The sequence below is a fragment of the Euprymna scolopes genome, chromosome 17 (genome assembly GCF_053919585.1).
Source record: "Euprymna scolopes isolate OS-2025 chromosome 17, ASM5391958v1, whole genome shotgun sequence".
NCBI lineage: Eukaryota > Metazoa > Mollusca > Cephalopoda > Sepiida > Sepiolidae > Euprymna > Euprymna scolopes.
The window spans coordinates 120,235,138-120,255,548 of record NC_136498.1 but is presented as its reverse complement, the minus strand read 5'-3'; the positions used below and the strand labels follow the sequence as shown (position 1 = coordinate 120,255,548).

At 33.3% G+C, this 20,411-nt stretch overlaps 1 protein-coding gene across 1 annotated transcript; it reads left to right on the top strand.

The window, feature by feature from the left end:
* Positions 1 to 3,182: 3,182 nt before the first annotated feature.
* LOC145296937 (replication protein A 14 kDa subunit-like) lies at positions 3,183 to 5,288 on the top strand. The gene has a single exon (XM_080143141.1). The coding sequence runs from the start codon at positions 4,070 to 4,072 to the stop codon at positions 4,433 to 4,435; it is 366 nt and encodes a 121-aa protein (XP_079999267.1). The 5' UTR covers positions 3,183 to 4,069; the 3' UTR covers positions 4,436 to 5,288.
* The last annotated feature ends 15,123 nt before the right edge of the window (positions 5,289 to 20,411 follow it).

The window sequence follows — 20,411 nt, the reverse complement described above, 5'->3', positions numbered from 1 at the left end:
CAGCTTCGTTATGGTTAGGATAAGTAGGTTTTTTACTTCATTTTTTTAAAAGAAATTTAACGTTACATTTAATACCGGGCAACGCCAGGTATACCTGCTAGTATTTAATAAAGTAATATTTATATATAAAAAATAGTAGTAGCGTTTGTGTGTGCGTACAACTCACGTACAGCCCAAACCACTGGACTGATCATGACTAAACCTGACATGATAGTACTCTCCCACCTAGGGATGGTGCACACCATTTTTCAAGGTTAAGGTCAAAGGTCAAGGTCATAACCTATATATATATATATATATATATATATATATATATATATATATATATATATATATATATATATACACTCTCCTACAGCCCACACCATTGGACCGATCATAACCAAACCTGACATGATGATAGTCCCTCATCTAGGAATGGTGCACACTATTTTTCGAAGTCAAAGTCAAATGTTAAAATCGGGACTTTACGTACAACAAAGCGCGGGTATCTTTGCTAGTATTTTTTATAATACTAAACAGATTCAAATCATTAAAAAAAATATTGTATTCTATTAAAAAGTAACATAAACAGTAAGACGTAGGTGTGTCAGAAACTTTGTGAAATATATTGAATATGAATAATTCGACCCCCCCTGTCTTTCCAAGCTTATAACTACTCGAAAAATATAATTCAAACCCTAATTTTTTTTTTCAATTAAAGGAGCAAGGATCAAGGTTTCATTAAAAGAAGAAAAAAAAAAACCATACAAACAATGTGGTTTAAAAAAAAAAAAAAGGTTTTAAAGTTCGGGCTTTACAGGTAAATTTAAAAAAAGATGTTCTTTTTTTTGTTTTAAATTAAAATATATTATTTATTGATCTTTTATCTTCAGTTTGTGATATATAAAACTTTGGCACATAAATTATTTACTTTTTAATAGACATTTCAAAATGGGGACGTGAATTAATTTGACCCCCTGTCTTTCCAAGCTTATAACTACTCGAAAAATATAATTCAAACCCTAATTTTTTTTCAATTAAAGGGCAAAAACCAAGGTTTCATAAAAAAGAAAAATACTAACAACGTGGTTTAAAAAAAAGAAGGTTTTTAACTTCTGACTTTACAAGTAAATTTCCAAAAAACTGTTCTTTTTTTTTGTTTTAAATTAGAATATTTTCTTTATTGATCTTTTATCTTCAATTTATGATATATAAAACTTTGGCACATAAATTAATTATTTACTTTTTAATAGACATTTCAAAATAGGGGGGAATGAATTAAAAAAAAAAACCTTTGTCTAAAATATTATATTCAGTTTATTGGAAAGAGCATAAAATTCCACATTGACCCTGAAAATATCGTAAAAATAGAATCAATAGAAAGATTTTGATAGATTTTTAAAGTTTAAAAATTGAAAAATACTGAACTCGTAACATTCAATTAATCTCATTACTGTTTAAAAAAAAGAAAATAATAATAATATTTCTATTACTTTTTATACAACTTTAATAATTTATTTTGGAAGTATAATCCATAAAGAAAATAAAAGAGAAATTACGAGTTTTTTATATTTTATTCGCAGTTTCGTGTTAGGGGGTGTCAAAAATTCCTACAAAAATTCTGATACACGTAGGTAGCATTTTAGGTAAATTTTTACATCAGATCCATCTTCGCAATTTTCTTTAAAATGACGACTTTTCTAGGTTTTCAACTATTTTGAATACAAAAATTGCAATAAAATTTTGCAGAGACAAGTAGTTATTGAGATACAAAGACCTGTATTATACACTGTAATTATTTGGCGGCCATTTTTTATGCGTGTGCGCACGATAACCAAGTTGGTTTCTCTGCGAATTATACTTGTTTATCGCGTGTAAAAACATGCCCGCCAAAGAATTACACTGCACAATACAGGTCTTTATATCTCGATAACTACTTGTCTACGCAAAATTTAAATGTGATTTTCGTATTCAGCATTCGAAAACCAATTGAAGTCATCATTTTAAAGAAAATTGTGGAGGTGGACTTAATGTAAAAAAAAAGACAAAAACAAAACGCATTTTATTATTTTATGCAAAATGTATTACTTATTTTTTGGGCACTTATACACTTTAGTCAAGACATTAAAAAATTAAAATATCGAAAAAAATTTTAATTGTATGTATCCGTTATAGAACGAAGTTCTCTGAAAAAAAAATTTCACTTAATTTCATCAAGTAGTTTTTTTTGTTTTTTTTACAGCGGAAAAACACGTTTTTATGAGAGCGCGTTGAAGGCAGCCATCTTGGATTTAAAAGAAATTTGTTTGAATTTTAGAAATGCCAAAGGGAGATAATTCCAGTTAAAGCGCTGACACCCCTCCCCATCTCTAATACTAGCTTTTCTTCCTAAAAATTGAACATTTTTCTCGGTATCATAAAAAATTGGGTACTCCTTGGGCGTTGAGTTCCATGGCGACCAGCAGAAAATTAATGTTTAATGTGTAAATGTTTACTTTAACTACAACAGAACACCAACCAATGAAATTTGTTTTTTTTATAGGTTTTCAGGGTCGCTTACAACGAATCTGATGTTCAAACCCGTCGTAAATTTACTGTTTGCATGGTATTAACCCCTGAACCCTTGCACTATTTTGTGCCAACTCATCGCCATCGTTTATTCTTACATGATGCGTTTGCGCATGGACGCGCGTTGTAAGGTGACTTGTCACATCGCGGAAGAATTTTTTAGCAGACATTTAAAATAAGAAAGTTTTCAAAAACAAAATGTGGTTCATTTTTCTGTGTTACGTAGTTTTTTTATGCTTTTTTAATTGATCTAAAAAAAATTAAGTTTTCACGAGCGGTCTACAAAAGCATTTTTATTTTTCGTTTTTTATTTTTTAACTCGTACAATATTTAACAGGTGCTTACTACTTCTGCAGTTTAATTTACCGTTTTTCCGCAAGTAACGCGCCGACATACACCGAGCAGAAGAACTTCATCGCCCCCCCCCTCATGTAAACAAAATTTTTGTGAAAAATTAAACAGTTCTTCTGCTCGAAAAAACAAACAAAACAAAAATAAAAATGTTTTTGTAAATCGCTCGTGAAAACTTAATTTTTTTAGATCGATTAAAAAAGTATCAAAAACTACGTAACACAGAAAAATGAACTACATTTTGTTTTTGAAAACTTTCCTGTTATTTTAAATGTCTGCTAAAAAAATATTCCGCGATGTGACAAGTAACCTGCGCGAACGCATCATGTAAGAATAGCATAAACGATGGCACAAAATAGTGCGAGGGTTCAGGGGTTAATACCATGCAAACGGTAAATTTGCGACGGGTTTGAATATCAGATTCGTTGTCAGCAACCCTGAAAACCTATTAAAAAAAAAAAAAAAAAATTTATTGGTCGGCGTTGTTCTGTTGTAGTTAAAGTAAACATTTACTTGTTAAATTTTTCTGCTGGTTGCCATGGAACTTAACGCCCAAGGAGTACCAAAATTGTTTTTTCGCTGTAAAAAAAAACAAAAAAACTACTTGATGAAATTAAGTGAAGTTTTTTTCAGAGAACTTCGTCCCATAACGGATACATACAATTTAAACTTTTTTCGATGTTTTCATTTTTTTAATGTCTTGACTAAACTGCACAAGTACCATTTTTTGTTAAATATACGTACAAAAAATCGTGTACAAAAGTTTCACATTTCATGCCAATTTGTTTATTTGTTTTTGACACAGGTGTACACGGGACACGGCCGAATCTGGGACCGTCCAGACTTCCGTAAAACCTTAAAAAAAATTCTTGATCATTTACGTCAATTTTGGAATCTGACATTTTCGTTCTCTAACGGGTACGTACATAAAGATTTTTCTGAATTTTTTTCTGTATTTTTAGGTTGACTTGCACCGAAATGTCTTGTATAATAATAGACTTGCTGATACTATACTGCAAATACTAAAAAAGAGCTCTTTCAAGGGGAGATAACGCTGAAAGTTGGCGCCATTTTCTAAATTGTAAGTCAATTTTTCATTCACTCTCACTTTCTTCTACCTTTTATTGAAATCGAGGACTTTATACAAAAAAAGACAACATCCTTAAACATGTCCATTTCACAGACTGGTGCTCCGCGTATAAATGGCAGCATGCTGTCCAAATTCCAAGGCAAAAAAGTGGTTCTTTTAGGCAACGCCCGGAACGTCGATAGCAATGGAACGTCTTTCATGTTGCAAACTTGCGACAATGGAGAAGTCCGGGTGAATTTGTCGGAACCACTGAGCGAATATGTTGGAGGTTTGATCGAGGTTCTTGGAGACGTCACATCCCCGAAGAGCATCCAATGCAACCATTACATTCTTTTTTCCAAAGAACAGACTGATTCATTCGATATGGACATGTACAATTCGACGATGGAGGTTCTCAGTAAGTTCCCACAACATTATCGGCTCGGAGTTACAGAGACTGAATAATTTGAAACGAAATGTCAAATGACGAGAAAAAACTTGATTTTGTGGGGGGGAATTTGATGGGAAAGTCCAAGGGAGGAGAAATAGGACCCTTTAAAATATTTACAAAAAAAAAAAAAAGGAAAAACTTTAATAAATCTATTTTTATGAACCCGTAATTAACCTTTATTTGTTGAATTTAACAGCAGGAATTCGTTTCCTACTTTTTCTTTTTTTTTTTTTTTTTTTTTCAGTTAAGACAAAATGAAAAAAAAAATGGTTATGTTTTTATGGACAATAGAAACTAAAATGGGTTTATTTTACAATACACATTGGTATGAAAAAAGTGGTCCAAAGAAATAAAGCAAAGGTACTTGATTAAACTGTACAAGTTGTATCCGTTATTGAACGAAGTTCTCCGAAAAAAAAAAAAAAAAAAAATTCGGGTTTGTATTACTGTACACATAGATTCGAAAAAGTTGTCAAAAAACAAATATATAACAAATGTTATCAAAGGCAAGATAAGTTACTTTTCTACCTAACTGGATATATTTTTCGTGTTTTTATTCAAAGTAACATGTTTATTCAGCTCGAAAAGCATACATTGTTTACCGATGTATTGGAAAAATGGCGCCCGACACTCTCTTTAACACGGTAAGTTCAGGAAAAGGAGTTATAAATAATAAACTAGACAAAATACTTTTAGAAATTCGCTCATGTGACATAAGTTGACATATTCGGTGTTTTATTTTTTATTTTTTTTACATAGGCATCATCACTTATCAAGGCCAAGAGGCCACTCAAGGATGAGGGTTAAAGAGTGTACAGTAGACATTGGACAATATAGTAATCATTAGTAATGAAAATTCGGTAAATTTGATAACTTATATAGAACGGCTCATCAAGAACTTATTTACGTCAGACTTGAACACAACCATATTGTAGTCAGCAGGAAAATATTTTGTCTAATTTATTATTTATAACACCTTTTCCCAAACTTACCATGTTAAAGAGAGTGTCGGGCGCCATTTTGAATTTTCGAATACATCGGTAAACACATGTTTTTCGAGCTGAATAAACATGTTACATTGAATAAAAGCAAAAGAAAGTATCCAGTTTGGTAGAAAAGTAACTTATCTTGCCTTTGATAATATTTATTTGTTATATATTTGTTTTTTGACAACTTTTTCTAATCTGTACAGTAATACAAACCCTTTTTTTTTTTTTTTTTTTTTCAGAGATCTTATGTTCAAAACGGATACGTACAATATCTTTTTCGATATTTTCATTTTTTAATGTCTTGATTAAACTGTACAAATACCAAAGCAAATGTTATCAAAGGCAAGATAAGTTACTCTTCTACCTAGCTGAATAAGTTTTTAGTATTTTTACTTACATTAAAACGTTGTTTTGGTCTGGAAAACAAATAGTGTTAGGTAGGGACTGCCAAACGATTGTGAAGATTGGACCGCATGTTTCCGTGACGTCAGATTTGTGTGTACTATTCGAACTATGGAGAATCAGAAGCGACTTAATGATTTTTTAAAACCTGTTTATCTTCTTCAAACTGCAATTAATAATAAATCTTTGTTATAATTTTGTTAGGTTTTAAGATTTACACAGTTTAACGATTAATAATATTATAAACATTTGTATATTAAATATGAAATACGGTTTTACTGAGTGTTCATTTGGTTACCTACGGGCTTCCATATTTTGTTCGGTAAAAAGAGACAAACAAAATGGGGGGAGGGCTACAAAATGCAATAATGTGTATGTAAAAACTTAATATTTAAAAAAAAAATTTAAACTATTAAAAATCTATGTTGTAACGGAACATTTTGAAATCATGGAATTTTAATCTTCTAAAAATTAATTAATGTTTACGAAGTTTCTTTTTCTTGGTAATTCAACTGATTATATATAGTATATATTAATTCGAAAAAACGCTATTAAAAAAAATTAAGTTTATATCAATTTTTGAGTTTGTTTTACTATTCACATAGATTCGAAAAAGTTGTCACAAAACAAATATATAACAAATGTTATCAAAGGCAAGATAAGTTACTTTTCTAACTAACTGCATGTTTTTAGTGTTTATATTTAATGTAACATGTTTATTCAGCTCGAAAAACATACAGTGTTTACCGATGTATTCGAAAATTCAAAATGGGGGTCGACTCTCTCTCGGACGGAGACGGTAAGTTTGGGAAAAGGAGTTATAAATAAAAAAAAACAGTCAAAATACTGTTAAAAACCCGCCGAATATATGTCGGTCGGCCTATGTCACGGTAACATATATTGAGCAAGTTTCTAACAGTATTTTGTCTTTTTTTTTTTGTTTTTTTTTTATAACTAATTTTCCCAAACTTACCGCCTCAAAGAGAGAGTAGGCTGCCATTTTAAATTTTCGAATACATAAACACTTTTTTTTTTTTTTTTTTTTTTTTTTTTTTTTTTAGCTGAATAAACATGTTACAGTAATTGTCTGTATTTTTGAGATGAGGTGTTTTTATTGATTGAGATTGTCGGACTGACTTCCTCATCTTGGTTGTTATTGTCACAACGTTTCGGCCGTTTTGTCCTCCGGCCTTCGTCAGGTGTTTTGTATCGAACTTGGGAACCGTTTGTTAGGAGTCTCGAATCCAACCCTTTATTATTATTACGGGGGTACCGTGTTCGGACTCCAGCTAGGCTTTGGGACATAGTTGCTGATTCTCCCCACTGAATTCTGCCCACTTCACGGAACTGATCAAGGGAGCACCCATCAGTACAAACCAAATGGTAAGCCTAGATGTGGTTAGCCTGTTCACTAAAGTCCCAACTAGTGAGGCACTAGCAGTAATTCAAGACAAACTAGCTGCGGACCTCTCCATAGAAGAGCGCACATGTGTACCATTGCCAAACTTAATGGAAATGCTGACATTCTGCATAGAAACAACCTACTTCAGAATGGGACTAGCTATGGGCTTGCCATTATCACCAGTGATGGCGAACATAGACATGGAATACTTCGAAGACATGGCCTTAGGTTCAGCTCCCTTAAAGCCCACCATGTGGCTAAGATACGTTGATGACACCTTCATACTCTGGTCCCATCAGGAAGACATCCAGGCTCTCCTAGACCATGTGAACTCAATAAGACCATCAATACAGTTCACAATGGAGAAAGAAAAAGATAATCAACTGGCCTTCCTTGATATACTCATATCACGCACAGAGCATGGGTTTAAGACATCCGTATATCGCAAGCCTACCTTCATCGGACAATACCTAAACTTCCATCACCCATACAGTATCAAACATGGAATCGCACGCTGCTTACAACATCGAGCAGAGACAATAAGTAGCAACACCATTACATACCACCAAGAAATGGTCAGGTTGGAGAATACCCTCCGTTGTAACAACTACCCTAATAGCATACTATCCACCAGACGTGTTAATAGTATAAGAGAGGAGAATGAAATCCAAAAACCTCCAACGGTCTGCCTACCATACATACGAGGCATCTCCGAAAAGATTCAGAGAATATGTGCCCCCTACAACATCAGGACGGTATTCAAGAACGAGTCAACACTCAGACGACACCTGGTACGAGTAAAGCCCCGCATGGAGGAGAACATGACCAAAAACTGCATATACTCCATCCCATGCAGTTGCAGAAAAGTTTACAAGGGTGAAACATGCCGTCCCCTTAAAGTAAGGGTGGAAGAACACCGAAAAGCGGTAACTAAAGGGGAGACGGAAAAATCGGGTATAGCCAACCATGTCTGGATGGAGAGGGGGGGACCATCGCCCCCCCCCCCTATGGGATGAAGTAAAAATAATAAACAGAGACCCACTGGAAAGTGAGAAAACTTAAAGAAACAGCTCACATGCTCGGACATAGCAACCTACTGAGCAAACCAAGCATAGAGCTGAATGCAATTTGGACACCTCTGATAGAGAGAGAAAACCTTGAATAACAACATAGGTTTAACATTAACAAAAACCAACTAAGAATTGTCCTAGTGACATGGCCGAGTGGTCCTAGACGTTGTATCAAAGTTTACAGTTACCCAAAGGTGCTGAGTTCAATCCTGAATGAAGGCAGTGAAACAGTAACATTCAAAACATTCTTGCTGCCTGCCTCCTCTGCTCTCATAGTCTCCTCAGTATTCAAAGTTGAATACTTTTAAGTTGTAATGTAGAAACAGTTTTTCTGTTCTCAGAACACAGTCAAAGGTTCATACACATTACCAATTGTACTAAAGAGCCACTCACTCTCTACGGATGAAAGTGATGCACTAGCAGTGTCAGAAACCGAGCTTAAGAATGCGTGAAAAAAAATTGAATAATTCGACCTCCTATTTTTACAAGCTTATAACTACTTGAAAAATGTAATTCAAACTTTATTTTTTTTTTTTTTAATTAAAGGAGCAAAACCAAATTTAAAAAAAAATAACAGGTTTAATAGCAAATTATGCAATATTTGTTTTTTTTAAATCGGTTTTCTTTAAAAAAAGAATTGAAAAAAATCAACAAAATTTTACTTCGGTTATAAAAAATCGATATGAATTTGAAAAAATCACTTACCTATAAAACATACTATTTAATGTTTAGTTACATTGTTCAGAATTTATCCATGTTTATATTTTAAATTCCATTTGTTTTTTAAATAAAGGAAATTTTTAAACGACTGTTTGAAAAAAGCGCGATAACGCAAGCATTTTTACATCTTCATCAAAAAACTGAAAGTTGCCGTTTGTCCTTGTTTGAATTACGGATGGACAGAAGGCAGTAAAAACCACACGTTCGCGTTAGCCGTGTAGCCTTGTGCCTGAAGAAATGTGTTCCCATAGTTTAAAAATAGTCAGATTTTTACTTATAAGAAATACATAAATTTTTGATTTATTATATTTTCATTCTTTATTGAGTGAAAATTATTTTTTAAATATCTAAAAAAAAAAATTAAAAAAAAAAAAAACATTGAATGAAATAGAAAAAATTGTCGTCATCATCCATTACTTACTGGACAATATAAGCAGAACATAGGCTTTGGACTTTACAGGTAAATTTCCAAAAAACACTTTTTTTTTTTTTTTAATTTACAATATATTATTTATTGATCTTTTATTTTCAATTTGTGATATATAAAACTTTAGTATATAAATTAATTATAAAAATTTTAATAGACATTTCCAAATGGGCAGTGAATTAAAAAAAAAAATGTTTGTCTAAAATATTATATTCAGTTTATTGGAAAGAGCATAAAATTTCAAATTGACTCTGGAAATATCGTAAAAATTTAACCAATAGAAAAATTTCGACAGATTTTTAAAGTTTAAAAATTGAAAAAAAATTAACTTGTAAAATTCAATTGATTTCATTACGTAAAAAAAATGGCTGCCTGAAGGCGCACCGGCACATTGTAAACACTTTTTTAAACAATAAAAAATAATATTTCTATTATTTTTTAAACAACTTTAATAGTTTATTTTGGAAGTATATTCCATAAAGAAAATAAACAACCCACTTTTAAAAGAGAAATTACGAGTTTTTTATATTTTATTCGCAGTTTTATTTTAGGGGTGTCAAAAATTCCCCCAAAATTCTGATACACCTAGTGATGCACTTAAATATTTTGAAGCCAATTTACTCAGCAGTGGTCAGTTCTCCTGTGTCTTCTTCCACCACTGAAATAGATCATCACCTCTTGTGAGTAGTTGTAAAGTTACATAGTGCACTTAATCATAAGGGATTTACTCCTTTTTAGTTTAGATTGTGATTTTTGTATTTCTGTTGTAGTTGCAGTCTCCAGGTTTAACTCGGCTTCTACCTGCTCTAAGTTTTGATTTGTTACTGTAGGCTAATTCATCAAACAGGCTTGACAGAGATATGGTTTTACTTTTACTGTAATCTTCTTGACCCTCAGTGGAGCTTGAAGAACTCTGTCTTCCTGATTCTGCTTCATTATCATCAGTAGAAGAGAGGTACAGGCAAAAATGGGGGACCTAGTTTTGAAAGCTGATTTATCATAATTTTTTTTGTAGGTTTCCGACTACTTTTTGATTGTATTTGAAAGATTAAAGATTAAACTTAATTTTCAAAAGGAAAAAAATATTTGTATGCGTGAAAAAAAAAAAAAAGTTATGAAAATGTTTTCACGGCGAGCTAACAAATTCAGCTAAATTTTGAAGTTAAATAAATTCATTGTAAAAATTCTTTAAAAGATAAATGTTAGTTTTCTGGGTCTACTTCAAAGATAATTAGTAAAGTCCTAAGATATTGAATTAAATAAAAATAACAGAACACCTTGTTTGTACAAAAAAATAGCTTAATTAGCCTCAAAACCGAGTGATTCTGCAAAACGCAACAAGCAAAAGTTTTGTAAATAGAATATATGGAAGCCCAAAATTTTAGCCAGTCGAAAGACTGAAAATGGCATCATGTAATTAAAAGGAAGGAAGGGGAGTGCTAGTTTTCTTTTTTCAGACGTGCATCCGTACATTCCTATTCTGAACGTTTGTATCATTTTTACCATTTTTAATTTAATTATTTTTCTATGTTCCTGTTTTTTTAATTAATTTTTTTTTTAAATTATTGTTCAATATTATATTAAAATTAAGTTATGGCGAAGGTTTCACATTCAGTTAAGCAAGGAAAATATTCAAATCTTTCATGTAAAAATTATGCGAAACCTGTAATTTAAAAAAAAAAGTAGAAATATTTTTTGCTATTATAATTTTTTTGCGTAAAAAATATTAAATAAACAATGCTTAATTCAATGATAATATCGATAGTTTTAGAAATTTATTTTAGAGTTATATCAAATTCATTAATACAGACTTTAGGGGCTTTTATTGTGATTTTCCTGTAAAAATTAAATTTTTTTTAATTATTATTTTACAATGCTTTATCTTAAAAAAAGCAAGAATAAATTCATTTTTTTTTTTTTTTTTTTTTTTTTTTACTACTGAAAACCATAACTTTAATAAAGGTATTTTTTGTTTAGACAAAATAATACATTTCCACTAAGATTTAAAGAAAAATATTCCGTGATCATTATTTGATTAAATATTGAAAATTTCATTAAAATTGGTTAATTTCCTGAATTTTTAATTTAAGTAAAGGGAGAGGTCAAAATGTTTATTCATTTTGAATATACCTAGTAGATGTAGAATCCAATTCTTAGTGTTTTCCATATCAGTCTTTTGAAATTTAAATTTGAATCTTGGATCTAGGAAAGTAGACAAACACAAGCTTTTATCATTTAGAGAGGATGAAAATCTTGTTTCCATTGATTCTTTGAATTGTTCAACAGTGGTAAAGATTTCACTAAAGTCAGAAATATCGGAAGATTGCACAGTTTTTGAAAGAAATAACCTCAGAGCTAAATTTGTAGTTATTATCATTGATATGGTTGAAGTTCTGTGACTTGTTTCTTTGATGATTTCTTCAAATGGACTCAATAACTGGACAATTTTAAAGTCCCCATTGGTAAGTCGTTAAGGTACAAATATATAGCGTCCCAAATTCTCGTATGAAAAAAACTGAACGAATCTCTTAAAAACAAAAAATTTGGTTTCACATATATGAAAAAGTCCTTTCTGATTAATGTTTACCAGTTATAAAAAAATTTTTTAAAAATTCTGTTATTCTGAAAAACAGGCAAGTTCATTTTCTTATTTAAAAACGGATAAACATTAATCCGAAGAGACTTTTTCTGGGCATTCAATTTAAAGCAGAACGGTTCGCACGAACCAGAAATAAATCATTTGTAAACACTCACAGTGTTAACTTGAACAAAGCCAATATAAAAATAAGATAAACATGTTAAAAAAAAAAAAAAAAACAATAGTACTTACGCAGAGAATTTTTTGGAAGCCCATTCCTTAATATGTGGAGGAGAGAGTGTTTTTCTAACTATTCTGTACTTTCACCTAACAATTAAATAAACAATACAAAAAAGTGATTTGTGCCACAGTCATTGAAGGATAACTGAAGTTTTTTTGTATTTTACTGGGAAAGGAGGAAATCACCTCAAATAGACTAACTTTTTAAATTAGTACATGTTTGACATTTGGTACTTTATTTCCACCACCAAAATTGAACACATCAGCATTTTTAACGACTTCTAGTGAAGTGCAATTGGAATTGTTAAAAAAATAAGTATAATAATCATTATGTATAGAATTATATAAAATGTTCATATTTACGGTCATTTAATTCAGTTTTATTTGATTATACTTTAAAAATTGTCCATCAGTGCAATTTTGCTATTATAAATAATGCAATGTTCACTTTTCACACCTCAAATGAAGGCTTAAATTGAATCAGAAATAATTGTACTTTTACCTTCTATGGTCTTTTTATAGTAGGAGTGATGAAAACATCTTTTGTGACTTTTTTTTTTTTTTTTTTGTCAGTTGGATTAAATGTTGCCATGTTATAATTTACACATGTTTGTGCTTCTTCACCAGGGCTCTACGGACAAACTCGTCTTTGATTGACCTTTGACAACTAAATATTTTTGTTTACTAGCCAAATAGAAAAGTTACTAGTCAAACCCACATGATTTTTAGAATATGACATCTTCGTTCTGTGATGAGTATGTACATCATAAAGATTTTTTTTTTTTTTTAATAAATGTAATTCTAAATATACAAAAAAATTTTATTTTGATACTTGAAGGTATAAACATTCTAATTTCTTCAGATATTTTTTAAAACAGCCTTTGTTTAAAAAAGAATATATTGTTCTATTAAGCTTTTATTGTTTAATAATTTAACTTTGTTCGTTTTATAAAAAAAAAAAAAAAAAGTTGAAACGATATTTTTCACTCAATAGTGAGCTTTGAAAGATTGTCAGTGAAAGAAATACAGTCGCCAAAAGATAAGCGTTTCATTATTTCTAGTCACCACTTTGAAAAACCACTCGCAAATGCGACTGTTTCACTCGCAATGTAAAGCCCTGTTCACCCTCAGAAGTGTATTCTGCTGATTCTGTTTCATTATCAGTTGAAAGTAGATGTAGAATTCTAAATGTTTTCTATGCCAATCTTTTAAAATTAATATTTGAATCATGGGTCTAGAAAAGTAGGCATACACAACATACGTATTTAGATTAGATGAAAAGCTTGTTTTCATATAAGTCCTCAGACGTACCTGTCCATCATGCAGTATATCGTACGCTATGACTGACTGGGATATCTTCCGTACATTTATATCAGATCTACCTCTGCGTTCCATGTTTAAAAAGGATGGGTCCTCCTATAGTATCAGACCTGAAAGAATGGTTAATTGGAGGTATAGACCGTTTCATACCCTTGAAAAAGTTCCAGCAAAAATCTAACAACCAGCCATGGTTCTCTCCAGATTGTGCTGCTGCCATTGCGCACAGAAATCACTTTTTCCATTGCTTCCAACGTAATAGATGTATTGAGACTAAAGCTGCTTTCAGGACTGCCAGCAACCACTTCAAGAAAGTAATAAAGAATGCAAGAGAGTTGTATGCTCAGTCCATCAAGTCCAAAATAGCTGAGCAGCGGCTTGTTTCCCACCAGTTTTGGCAAATAGCAAACAGAATCCTGAACAGAAGCGTGTGCTCTATCCCAACTATCATCAATGGACCTGAGGTAATCTCGTCAGCATCAGACAAAGCCAAACTCTTTGCCAAGAACTTTACAGCTAATTCTAACCTTTGCAACCAAGGCAGCCAACCCCCAATATTTCCTCCTGTATCAGAAAACAACCAGGTAGTCCTCGACGGTCGCACATCTAAATAATATGATATAAATGCGGGAGTGCCCCAGGGTTCTATCCTTGGACCTCTATTGTTCCTGATATTCATAAATGACCTCCCCGACAACATTGCCTCTGAGATGGGTATATATGCTGATGACACTACACTCTATGGCAGACACGACAGGAAGACGAATGAACACATTTCTAAAGAAATGGCAGAAACACTAGAGGAAGACCTCCAATCTGTAGTGGAATGGGGACAAAAGTGGTTGGTTGCGTTCAATGCTGCCAAGACTAAACTAGTTTCATTCAATAATTACAAGAAACCCTCTCTACCACCCATAGCAATGGCCAACGACTCTTTATCTGAGAGTCCATCTTTCAAACTCCTTGGCCTAACGTTCACAGGAAACATGAGTTGGAACAATTACATTGAAGGCATTGCCAGGGCCGCTGCAAGAAAGGTAGGCTCTCTCTACCGTGCTAGACAACTACTAACACCCGAAAGTATCCTGTACCTCTATAAGGCCACCATTCGCCCATGTATGGAGTATTGCTGCCACATCTGGGCTGGTGCATCTGCTACTAGTCTCTCGCTCCTTGACAAGGTTCAAAAGAGAGTCGCAAACCTGATAGGCCCTGAACTGGCATCTAAGCTTCAGCCTCTGTCCCATCGACGAAATGTTGCATCCCTCTGCCTTTTCTACAAGTATTTTAGTGGTGAATGCTCTGACGAACTGCAATCACTTGTGCCCCCACGACGCGAGCACCCTCGACAAACCCGACAGGCTACTAGATCCCACCCCCACACTGTAGAGGTCCCTAGATGTAAAAGATCTTTTTACTCCAATAGTTTCTTCCCCAGAACCGCAAGACTCTGGAATTCCATTCCAGGTCCCTGCTTCCCCAACAGTACTGACGTGCAGAAGTTCAAGTGTAACGTGAACCGACACCTTGCTGCCCAAATCCCTACATAGTACCCCAGTAGTTGTTGCCCCTGATAGTAGCCCCCTACACCAAAGTGGCAATTTGCCTTGTTTGGGATGAAAATGTAATAAAAAAAAAAAAAAAAAAAAATGTGATATACAAATGTGTACGTGATGTTGCCAAGCTAATAAAAAACCTTGATTCCAGTAAAGCAACCGGTCCTGCTGGTATTCCAATTATAGTACTCAAAAAACACTAGCGCCCATACTTACAAAACTGTTTAAACGTTCTCTTAAAGAGAATTGCTTCCCATCACCCTGGAAAATCTCACCAGTATGCCCTGTATTTAAGAATTCAGGCGATCGTTCATCCCCCTCTCAGTACAGGCCAATAAGTCTTCTGTGCGTCATGAGTAAGTTGCTGGAATCTGTGTAAAATAGAGAAGTAATCAACCATCTCAGCAAAAATAACCTTCTTAGTGACATGCAATATGGTTTCTGTTCTGCTAGATCTACAGCAGATGTGCTTAAAGTTATATCTCATAGGATTAGTGAATCTTTCGACGGAGGCAACCTTTCTAGGGCAATTGCTCTCGACATATCAAAGGTCTTTGATAGGGTATTGCATAATGGTTTACTTCACAAGATCTATGGTATTGCTGGAAATGTCTTCTCAATTATTAAATCATTTCTCTCTGATAGGTTCATAAGAGTAGTAGTTGATGGACAAAAATCAGAAGCCCACAGTATTAATGCTAGAGTTCCTAAGAGGTCCATCCTGGGTTCAACTCTCTTCCTGATCTATATTAATGATCTTCCAAATCACATCCTTACATCATTCATAGACATTTATGCTGATAACACTACCATCTATGGTAGCACATTTAAGACTAAATGACCATGTTCTCTCCGATTCTCTCTCCTCTGATCTTGAGCACGTGGTACAATGGGGAAAGATGTGGCTGGTTACTTTTAATGCATCTAAAACCAAGCTTTTCTCTTTACATCATCAACGTTCTGATCCCCATCTGGCATTAATTGAAATGAATGGCTCTAGCCTTGGGAAAGCCTCATGTTTTGACAAGCTTCTGGGCTTGACCTTTACTCCTGATTTGAAATGGAACACATACATCAAATCTGTTTCCAAGGCCGCTGGAAAAATGGTAGGATCCTTCTATCGATCCAGTACATATCTCACTGTTGATCCAATTCTCTATCTATATAAGAGCCAAGTGCGTCCAAGGATGGAGTACTGTTGCCACATATGGGCAGGAGCTGCTAGAAAGGACTTGTTCTGGCTTGATAGAGTTCAAAATAGACTTTGTGGCTTCGTGGGAGATGTCCTTTTTCTTCCCTGCAATCTTTATCCCACAGAAGAGATGTTGCGCGTTTGTCTCTGCTTTGTCATTGTTTTCGTGGTGAGTGCTCGACTGAGCTTCAGTCTATGGTTCACCCTCGCCAAACTTTTGCTGAAAACGCTGTCAATAGTTCCCCCCACTCTTTATCTGTGCCTGAGCCTAAGCATGGATTCCGTGAGCGGGGCTTCTTTCTTAGAAGTGCGCACCTGTGGAACTGTCTTCTACTTTCCAGCTTACTACAATCTGATTGTCTTCAGGTCCGATGTGAACAAGTTCTTGATGAGCCGTTCCACTTAACAAATTTACCGAATTTCCATTACTATATTGTCTAATTGACTACTGTATACTACTCTTAGCCCTTATCCTCGCTCGAGTGGTCTCTGGGCCTTGATAAGTGGTGATGCCTATGTAAAATAAAAATAAAAATAACCTGAATTGTTCAACAAGAACAGCGTTTGGCAGAAATAACCTCAGCTAAATTTATAGGTATCATTGATATGGTTGATGCTTTGTGACTTGTTTCTTTGGTGATTTCTTCAAATGGACTCAGGAATTGGATATTTTTTTTTTTTAACAATTCCCCATTGGTAAGTTAAGGTAGGAATCTTATCAACAACTCACATTACAAGAGCTTTTCATTGTTCTAAGTTTATTTTCAGCATATAATATGTTGAATTCCATCATGTGGTCACATCTTGAATGAGTTTTTCCAAATTAAGCTGATTCTGTATTTCAGTTAATTTGCTAACAGAAAGCAATTAAAGTGAGAAACTGTATTTCTGTTTGATGATGTAATGGTTTTCTTCACAGCCTGAGTTACAATGTATGATAGTTATTCTAAAACACATTCCCTGACATCAGCAACCATATTTGTTCCTGAATCCCGCAAGACTAAGAAAACTTTCTTGGAATATTTTATACTCATCCAGAAAATTGTGCAATTCTTCACTTATTCTTGCACCTGTGTGTGCACCATGAAATGGAACAACCCTAAGCACAACTCTGCACTGTTTAAAGTCATTTGAAAGCCAATGACCTGTCAAACTCAGAAAGGGAGCATTATCTGTTGTAGCTGTCCAAATGTCTGTAGTTCATGAAATGCTGCTAATTTCAGTAAGAAACAGTTGAATTTTTATTTTACTTATGTAAATATATTGAAACTTATTTTGTTCAAATTACAGTATTCTATTAAACAAGTACTTCACTACAAAGTTTTGTAATAAGCATATTAAATCTAATGTCAGATTTTACAGCATATGGTTGAATATCAACAGCATTTCTCTTATCAGATAATGGCTCTCTTGTGATCTGTGGTCGTTAATATCCCAAATATCCTTTTGGACCAATGTTGAATCTGTAGTAGTTTGGTGTTTTGCTGGAGTCTCGTAGTTGCTGCCACTTGTTCCTGGAATGTCTGCCCCTAAACATTCATTGTCTTTCCTCTTATCTGCAAATTTTGCTTCTTTTGAAAGAACCTTTCTAAGATGGTTTACCATATTAGTCATAATAAAAGTTTTTGCCGATTTGCCACCCTTTGATGTGATAGTTAAAACAACTAGTAGAAACTGGTTGCCATAATGGTTGAAGGTTGTTTATATTTAGTTAATTTTGGTGTTAATGCACTTACTGATCCACGCTATGTTTTAAAAATCGTATTTCCAAGTTTAATTAAAGTTTTATATGTTTATTCACTTGTAAGGTTAAAGTACAGAATAGGTACAAAACACCCTCCCCTCCCCATGTTAAGAATGGCTTTTTAAATAACGTTATTTCAGCACGGATCAATAAGTGCATGAGTACCTTAATTTTTTACGTATTTAAATTATGTCTTGTATCTGATTAGTAATTTATCTCAATAAAATATACATTATGTAAACCATAAAAATATATATGTAATTGTCGCAAGAGCCCGAAAATTAGGAACAAGAGTATGACTGATGAAGAATGCTTTATTTTCGGTTCACACATCGTCGCAATTTACTGTACAATTTCTCAACATGAAAACTGAAAGATGAAGCAATTTTATTTGACAAATGATTTCAAGTACAAAATAATGATGTTAATTTGATACGAAGAAAAAGGAGGGAAATTTTCCATATGTTTACATCTGTTTGCCTCATATTCAGTGCAGTTGTAAAAGTCTACATGTTAACGTGTCATACTTGTTATTTGATATGCATTGTCTAGATGATGCATCTCTTTGATAAAATCTCACTGGCAAGCAAAAGGAGTTAATGTGTCTTCATTTACAATTAATATTAGTATCATTTATGACAAAATTTGCTGATAAATCGGCATTAGAAAATCAATTAATCGGCTGATTATCAAAATATCAGGCACTAAAAATTAAAACATTTGGCAGAGCTAAATGGTCTTGCCCCTCTATTTTTTATTTTCATCTTTTTTAAAAAAAAATTTTTTTCAGCAGATTATTATCGAATGGACACTAGTCTACCAGATTATCAAAACAAAAAGTCAATATTTGTAATGGGTGCTCAGTTTCTAATGCAACACTCTTGTAAATCGAGCACCCATTTAAGAACCACTTGGCATTTTTAGACCAAATTTCGCAAATTTAGCCTTTTTAAAAGCAGTTTAGCCTTTTCTTGAATTTTTTATTTTTTTTATTTTTAAAATAATCTAAAAAAAAAAAAAACCCAGCTAAACTGCTTTAAAAAGGCTATATTTGTGAAATTTGGTCTAAAAACGTTGAGTGATTCTGAAATGGGTTGTAGCGACCGCTACATCTGGCTAGAATAAATGACAGGCAGCAACTTTTCCGTGATCACTGCTTTGAAATGCCTACACATAGGAACATGATGTTGTGATGCGACCACACACACACGCACAGATACACACACACACACACACACACACATACACACACACACACATGAAAGGAACTGTTACACTCCGTCGCGCATAAATATGGTGATCAGTCCTGAAGCAATTGATAGGCTTTATAAAGCCTTTTACTCGCCAAAATCAAAGCAGTTTCTCTCCAGATTTCTCAACTGAAGCACGTGTCGAGGAAACTCCTTCTTCATGAGATGTTAAAACATCCATCATGGTTTTTACGCAGACCGCTGACAAACCAATACCCATCGTGGAAATTAACCATATTCAGCAAGAACTTAAATTTTCTTTTAAACATTCATAATTCAAATCCTTTTACTTACAATGCATACAATGCAAACACACACACACACACACACGTATTCGTTTATATAGATTACAGACTTTTCAAAAAAATAGCCACATTAACTCCAAGCTCTCGTGTGGCACACTTATCATGAAAATCAGTACTTTCAAGCCTTGTGCCATACACGCAAACTCCATATACGAATAATCATTCATTTAAAACGTTCAAACACAAGAAAATACTTATGTTGGAACACTTCTTTTGCGTAAATGTTATTTATTTTATATAAATTCCGTGTTCTTTATTGAGTGCCGTCTTTTCCTGAATTTATTTTTATTTATTTATTATAGGATGTAGATTGGTAACCCTTTCTATAAGTTGACAATCCCTTTTAATTTATCTTTAAGGGTCCCAAAAATACATCCTATAAATTGGTTAACGCCGACTTCAACAAATTAGCAATTCACACCATATAGGCTGATTTTTTTTTTTTTTACATGGAAGTCACCACTTATCAAGGCCCGGAGGCCACTCAGGGATAAGGGTTATTGCACATACAGTAATCAATAGGGCAATATCGTAGTAATCGTTAGTAATGGAGATCTGATAAAGTGTCTTACTTAAGGGGGCAGTTTATCAGGAATTTGTTTATATTGGACTTGAAGACATTCAAGTTGTAGTCAGGTGGGAAACAGGCAAACGGAAGAGAGTTCCACAGGCGTGCACTTCTAAGAAAGAAGCTTTGTTCGTGGAATCTACGCTTTGATTTAGGCACAGATAAAGAGTGGGGAAAATTACTGACAGTGGTTTCAGCTAGTGAGGTGTTTTTCGTGAAAGATTAGCGAG

What these genes read in the sequence shown, in the direction of transcription:
- LOC145296937 (XM_080143141.1), top strand. Translation starts at nt 4,070, where the DNA reads ATGTCCATTTCACAGACTGGTGCTCCGCGTATAAATGGCAGCATGCTG.